Source organism: Culicoides brevitarsis, chromosome 3, assembly GCF_036172545.1.
Source record: "Culicoides brevitarsis isolate CSIRO-B50_1 chromosome 3, AGI_CSIRO_Cbre_v1, whole genome shotgun sequence".
Lineage (NCBI taxonomy): Eukaryota > Metazoa > Arthropoda > Insecta > Diptera > Ceratopogonidae > Culicoides > Culicoides brevitarsis.
This window is the reverse complement of record NC_087087.1, coordinates 24917688-24925186: the sequence shown is the minus strand read 5'-3', so window position 1 is coordinate 24925186 and position 7499 is coordinate 24917688. Positions and strand designations below refer to the sequence as shown.

General features: G+C 28.0%; 1 protein-coding gene across 1 annotated transcript; it reads left to right on the top strand.

Moving 5' to 3' along the window:
• Window positions 1-280: 280 nt before the first annotated feature.
• On the top strand, window positions 281-1568 carry LOC134834573 (leucine-rich repeat-containing protein 15-like). The gene has a single exon (XM_063849298.1). The coding sequence runs from the start codon at window positions 293-295 to the stop codon at window positions 1097-1099; it is 807 nt and encodes a 268-aa protein (XP_063705368.1). The 5' UTR covers window positions 281-292; the 3' UTR covers window positions 1100-1568.
• Window positions 1569-7499: the final 5931 nt, after the last annotated feature.

Sequence of the window (7499 nt, the reverse complement as noted above, 5' to 3'; positions counted from 1 at the left end):
CATATCATGTCGTGATTTGAACACGCGCCTTAATGGTTTTTATACTCGCGCGTCACACACACACAAACAGAGACCCATCCGAATGAATGAATTCCAGTGATTTTTTGCGTTAATATTTTTGTTTACAACGAATTTCGTGCAATTTTCTCCCTGCTACGAGATAACGCCCGTTGTTAACGGTATGTTTTTGGATGCGATTTCTCAAGGTCAAATTAATTGACAGAAAGGTTCGCAAAACTTTCAGTTCATCCGTCAGTTTTAATCTGATCGTTCATTCAACTGGATTGCCACAATGGATTACATCAAAATAATTTTTGGATTTTTTTTGTCTATCGGATTCGGGAGTTCGCAACCTGTGGAAGTCTCAAAAATCCCAACGTTCGTTTGTGAGACTCGAATGTCCGATTTGACAGAATGTCGCTTTCACGAGATGATTTTACGAGAGCCTGAAGTTCATTTTCGGATAAAAACGAAGGGGGCACGAGATGATGAGATTAAAAAAATCTCCTTTGACAATAGTTCGAACATTCATACGTTCCCGAGAAACTTTTGTGGACGATTTCCAAACTTAGAGGTCATTTACGCAAATCGCCTCTCAATACAGGAACTCAAGGACAATGCCCTCACTGGTTGTCGTCAACTTCAATCAATGTCATTTTCAGTCAACAATTTGAAACGAATTAACGCTCGAGCTTTTGCTGGACTTTCTCACTTGCAGGAACTCTATGTGGCTGACAACAAACTTGAAGTTCTCGATCCCGAAGTTTTTCGAATCTTAACCAACTTGAGAATTCTCTCGCTCAACGGAAATCAATTGCGAACCTTTCCAACGACCGTTATGCAAAATCTGCGCAATGTCGAGGAACTCAAATTATTCAATAATAAATTAACAAAGTTGAATGCCCAGGAAATGATCAAATACATGCCGAAACTGAAGATTTTATACATAGCTGACAACGAGTTCTCGTGCAAAGAAGTAGTGGATGAAATGTTGCCAATTTTCCGTGAAAATGGCGTCACGCCGGGCGGACTGAGCGTTGGCACGGAAAAACGGGACGATAGGTTGCAACGAATCGAGTGGATTCATTGTTATCCTTAAAAAATTTGCGAAAAATTTAAAATAAAATTTAAACATTATTGAGAAAGATTTTTTTTCTCTTTAACAAGTTCTTGGTTTGGTTTGGGAACAAAAAAGGGAGTAAAATTTAAAGCTATCTTTAGAATCAAACTTTTTTTTCCTTAAATTGAAATACCGCGCGCTTGTTCTTTGTGTTATTATTATTTTTATTATTTTATTTATGCAACAACAAAAAAATTGCATTAAAATTAACAATATTACAATGCGAATAAAGTAAAAACGTAAAGACTTTCAATGGGATTCGAACAACGTCAACAATGTGATAGCACACAGTCCAGATATTAATAAATATAGCAGGAATCTTTAGATGAATACGCGAGATAATATGCAATATATATAAAATACAATTATAAATGTTGTTTTTGAAAAAAAATAAGAATAATAAAATTACAAGATCAGCTGAGGAGATAACTATAAAATAATAAAACTAGTTGAATTGTTAATAATTTTTCTTTGACCTTATTTAAATGTTTTATTTTAAAAGGTAACATTTTGTCGCCGCCGAACATTTCTTTCAAATTTAATTAAAAGTTTTTTTTGTATGTGATTGTTTTTTTATTTACTTACATTATATCTTATGATTATTTAGCATAAACCAGAAGAAAGAAGCAGAAACAGATGGATTTGGTAAGTATCCTTAATTTTAAATTTTAGCTGGTATCCTTACCACTAGACAATATGGGAAAATTTTTTAAATTTTTTATTTAGGTATCAAGTGCATTTATTTATTTTATTTTTATTTAGTTCATTTTTTACCAAATTTATATTGTATTTGCCCCAAAATTTTTATAACCAACGCGTTTTTAGCGAAAAAATCGGTTTTCGACAAAAAGATATTAAAATAGATATAAAAAGAAAATTCCAAAAGAAGTTGAAAACTTCAAAAAATTCATTTTTTATCTCTTTTATTTTTATATAATGATTTTTTTTTTAAATATTTTTTTCATAGTTTCATAGTTCTGGCAAAAAAGTTACTACAATGTTAAATTTCAATTTTTAATTATCAATTTTTAATTAGTTAAATTTTTAAAAATTTGGTTTTACTTTGAACCAATTTTTTTTATTATTTAGCCAAAATGAGTAGTTTTGCCCATCTGGAGATCAGAAAATCCCAAAATTTAAAATAAAAAGGTCACTTAAAAATAAAATCAAAAAATATAAATTTTTATAGTATTTTTTTAACTTTATGATATTAAAATTAAATTTAAAAAAAAGTTGACTTCTGATAGCAGAAATCTTTAAATATATAGGTTAAAAATAAAATCTTTGGTTCTTTCCCTCAAAATTCGCGAAATATTTAAAAAATATTTTTGGTTAAATTTTCATAAAAAATCCGATATTTAATTTTTTTAAATAAAAAACCACAAAAATTCGAATAAATATTTTTAGTTCATATTTTTTTTGTAATTCTCAAAATTATTTAAATTTTTTTGCACTAATAATGCAATAATACATAAAAAATGTATTCTTATAACATATATGATGAAAAACTGTTTATGTAAATTTCTTCTTACACTCTTCTTCGTTGTTTTTTTTTGTGAGCTCGTTTGAAAAAGAGCGACAAAGTCTAACAAAACCAGATCAATGCATATAAAATAAAATAATAATCATCATCGGTTTTACCACTGCACTAAAGCGAAAAAATTTATATTTATTATTAAAATCGATTTACAAGACCCAAGTTTTATGTTTTATTGAAAATTACAAAAGCAAGAAAATCCATACAAAAAAGTATAAAAAGAAGCGCACAGAAACATGAAAAAATATTATTATTTATATATTATTATGATTGCAGTTTTTGCATTTATTATAATAAACCATTTGCTTCATCAGACGAAAGGTGTAATAAATGCAGAAATTTTTTGCGTAGAACGAAAGGAACGTGCGTCGTCGTCGTAGTCGTCGCAATGCAAAAAATTATTATTTAAAATACAGAAACATGGATAATGAATAATCTGATTTTTATTATTATGAAATTCACATAAAACAACTGCACACTGGCCTTGTATTTATTTGTTGTAAATGATACTAAATATTCTTGAATATACTTGAATGAATGAACAGCGCAAAAATTGTAATATTGATATTTCATTTTTAACTGCCGTTTTTTGCCAATAAAACAGAACTTGACGTGAAAGAAACGCAAAACGAGAGAAAAAAAAAATCATTTTTTATGGGATTTTGCTGTGAGTTTCTCATTATTTTATACGACGAGTTTCAAGTTTGAGAAATTTTAAGGAAGTTTTACGCGTTTTCTCGCGAAAAGCAATATTTTATGCGTATTTTATGGATTTTTAATAATATTTCTTGCTCGGTACTTGTCTCCTCCTTTCCGCGCGATCTGCACTAAAGCTCATGTCTAGCACACCAAAAACCGATGGAAATTAAACTTTTTTGCCATTGAAAAATTATTAAAAAATATTTTTATAATAATGAGCGTTTATTTATCGCAAAATTCCACTGAAAAATGGAAAAAACAGCAATAACCAGTCCCACTGAACAACTGTATTAATTAATAATATTAATTGTCGTGTAACGTAACTCATCTTGGCGAGAACAAAAAAGACACACAAAGGACATATTAACTTTAAATTAATTAACAATCCATTCTTGATCTCATTTGTTTAACATTATTTTGTGCACTTGCTTGTCGTCGTGTTCTATGCGTGATTGAAAATGGTCAAAATATGCACAAGAATATGAAAAAAATTGCAATACCGGTCTCGATGCTAATAAAATTGTATAAATTTCATTCACATTCTATTGTGTATCAAAAATTTTCTGGTAATTAATCGTCATCGTTCGTTTGTTTGTTGCTGTTATACTTTTTTTTTCAATGTTTCATTGTTCTCGTTAAATATTTATGAATTCTGACGCAGACGTGTTAAGAGACCACCCAGGAGGCAAACAAGTGACGATTAAACACGTTTATTTTTCTGCCAATTTCGGGTTAAATTTGAGATCGATCGATGTGATTCGATGAGTTTTAATTATTTTTTGAACGATTTTAAGAATTACATTGTTGTTATCCAAAATTGATGAATTTTGTTCTTTTAAAGAGAAATTGATTTTTAAAATGAAAAGAATAAAAAAAATATTCCATTTATTGGCAAAATATAAAATTAATTAATTAATTTAAATTTTATTGAATTTTTATTCTTTGATTGGAATTGAACAAAATATTAAGAATTATATTTTTTTCGTAAAAAAAAAATTAAAATTTCGAATTCAAGATTCGTTTTTAATTTTTTTAAAATATTTTTATTTACTTTAAAAATTTTATTATTATTTTTTTGATAATTTTTTTATTTTTATTTATTACATCAAATTTATTAAAATTATTTTTATTCAATTAAAATTTTATTTAATTCTTGATTTTTTTCATTAAACTCAATAGCTCTTTGAGTTTTTTTTTAATATTTATTAAATTTAATTTAAGCTTATTTTTTATTATATTTAAAAATCATAAATTTAAGTAAAATATTTTTTTTAGGAAAATGATCAAAAAATAATTATTTCAACATATAAAAAAATCAGTTGGAATGTCATTTTCGATCATCGCAATAATGACTTCATCATCTTTTAACTCAAAAATAATTTTCGTTGATGGACAAAAATCATCATTTATGCACCACACGCACAAAAATATCAAGTTGCACGTAATGATGAGAAAACTATTAAAATTTCGTCACTTTTTGATTCATCTTTATTCATCCGAAAGCCCTTCGAAAAAAAATTCAAAAACCAGATATTGATTAAATTTTATTGAGTGATTGAAAAATTTTCCTAAACAAGCAAACATATCACTTTCACCAAGAATTTGTTTATTTTTATTACTCTTTCTTGAAAAGCATAAAGTGACGCTCGATCAGATCCCTCAGAGAAAAAAAGACACAAAAAAGTTTACCAGATGTGCTCATATTACCCTTCATTGCATTCTTCCGTGGCACTAAAAAAGAATCATATCGAACGTATATCTCACACATAAATCACAATTACAAAAATTTGCATAATTTTGCACTCTTTTGCGAGATCCTTTTTCGCATTATTTGCTTATGAAATGAAACCCTTCAGTTTTTTTTGCTGTGCATGATTACTTTTTGTACTTTTCAGAATAATAAGAGAAATGTTCATTTAGGGATGTTGCAAAATAACTTTTTTTTTCGGCATCTATGCAGATACAATTTATCATAAAAATCTGAGTATGCATCATTTAATGTTCGACTGTCGACTCCAAATTTGCATATTTAACTAGCAAGCAAATAAATTCTGGTACTTTATTGGGAATCAGACAACGATTGGGAATATCGATCGTCAATTTTTTGTTTGCGAACATAATGAGATCAACGACTTTATGACAAAAATTTGCATAATGTAAGAGACACACATGCAATTTTATTGTTAACTTTTTTTTTCGTTTTATTTATTAAAACTGCAACATAAATCGTAAAAAGTACGGGATTCAATTTTATTTCATGAAAAAATAACTTGAGCGCATTTAAATTTTTTAGTTTGAGCAAGTTAACTCAAAAATTGTAAAAATATATTTTGACGCTAGATGTCGCTTCTTGAAAAAAATCTGCAAAATTTCTACAGACCCAAATATCTGTCTTCGGTTTTAACCAAAAATATTGTCTCTTATTTCCAGCAGGTTCAAGAGGCAACATGTGCAAGATAGAACGAATCAGAACCAGGCATTAAAGGCAATTCAAAACTGACCTTCCTGATAGGACTTGTATTTGACGCTGAACCAAACTCTAAGAACAATTATGGAAACTCTTTGGAATATGAACTGTTAGAATTCAGGCATGGGATATTATTCCCTTCAAAATTTTTGTGTACCGTCCAATTGCGCAAATAGAGCATACAGCGCTAAACTCACCTTTATACGTACCTACCCAAATACTTACCTAAAAGTCTTTCTTTTTCCATCCAGACCACCATTTTTCCTGGATGCAACGCCGTATACGAAGTGGTGGCTCTACGGACTCTTTGACAAAAACCTCGTCGACTTCATAAATGAAAATTGGGACAACTACGACAATGACGAAGACCGCCTCCAGCTCTTCATCGCCATAAATTCAGCGCGAAACTCGAACTGATTGACCATAACTGAAAGAAGACTTTTTTTCCTCGAACATTATGTATACACAAGTGGCTTGCTAAGGGCTTTCGCTTGTTGTGCGTTGAATAAAATAAGATTCCTCATCTAGACAAGAGTCGAAGATAATTTTAATGTCTCTTAATTTTAATTTTTCTTAATTTTTGTTTCACAATTAGACAATTTAACGCTAGATGTCCCTTTGATAAAAAAAATTAAAAAATAGTTTTTTAAAATTACTTTTGACTTCAATTTAGAATAAATATAAGAATAAATTTTCGTACGGACAGACTCCATTAAAAACTTGAATTTAAAAAAAAGAATGCATTTAAAAAACTAACAAAAAAATTCATAAATTATAAATAGATATCGCATATATTGACACTTTACGGATTAGAATTTGTATATTTTCCATATTGCTAATGTCATGTCGGTCTATAATTATGCATATTTTTTTTATTTTCAATGTTATTGTATTCAATAAACCATGATAATATTTAAAATATATTCAAAAATTTTAATAAAATTGCACGCAATTTTCACTATATTTATCAAATACGGTACAACTAAGGTACGACCAAATGCACACACGTTTGGTAATAATAATAAAATTTATCCATTTATGTGTCTGCTATGCGTTTGTTACTTAGTTATATGGTAACGGAGTAATCATACATAGTTAAGTTTAGACTGTTTGTTGTTGATATTTTTTGCACAATTTACATATTTAGCTTTAAATCGGGACATATATGTATTTAATGAATATGTGATTCGATTCTAGTGATTGTTTAAACTGAAATTATTTATAATGGAAATTGAGGTCTTGTAAAAATTTTTTTTAGATGTGAGATAGTAATTTTCTATTTATTTGGATTTAATTGAATTTTTTTCGCATAAAGAAATTCTGTATAATTCAACTTTGTTGCAGAAAGTTAATGAAAAAAAATAAACATCAAAAAATCTGCCAATATGAAGTAAATTATCTTCAACTTCATCATCATCATCGGCAGTTATTGTTTTTTTTTCTTCTGCATCATCATCAGACGTTCAAATATTTTTTTGTTTATGGATTTTAAGTGAGTAATATTTACATATAATTTACCATGAATTTTTGCGCTCCTTTTGATATTTTTTTGTCAGAAACGTTGTTATTTTTGTGCTGCAGAATATGATATTTTTCGCTCATAATATTTATACTAATAATAATTTTGTTTATTATTTTGACAGAATTTTTTTTTGTTTCATATTTATATTTAATTT

What these genes read in the sequence shown, in the direction of transcription:
- LOC134834573 (XM_063849298.1), top strand. Translation starts at nt 293, where the DNA reads ATGGATTACATCAAAATAATTTTTGGATTTTTTTTGTCTATCGGATTC.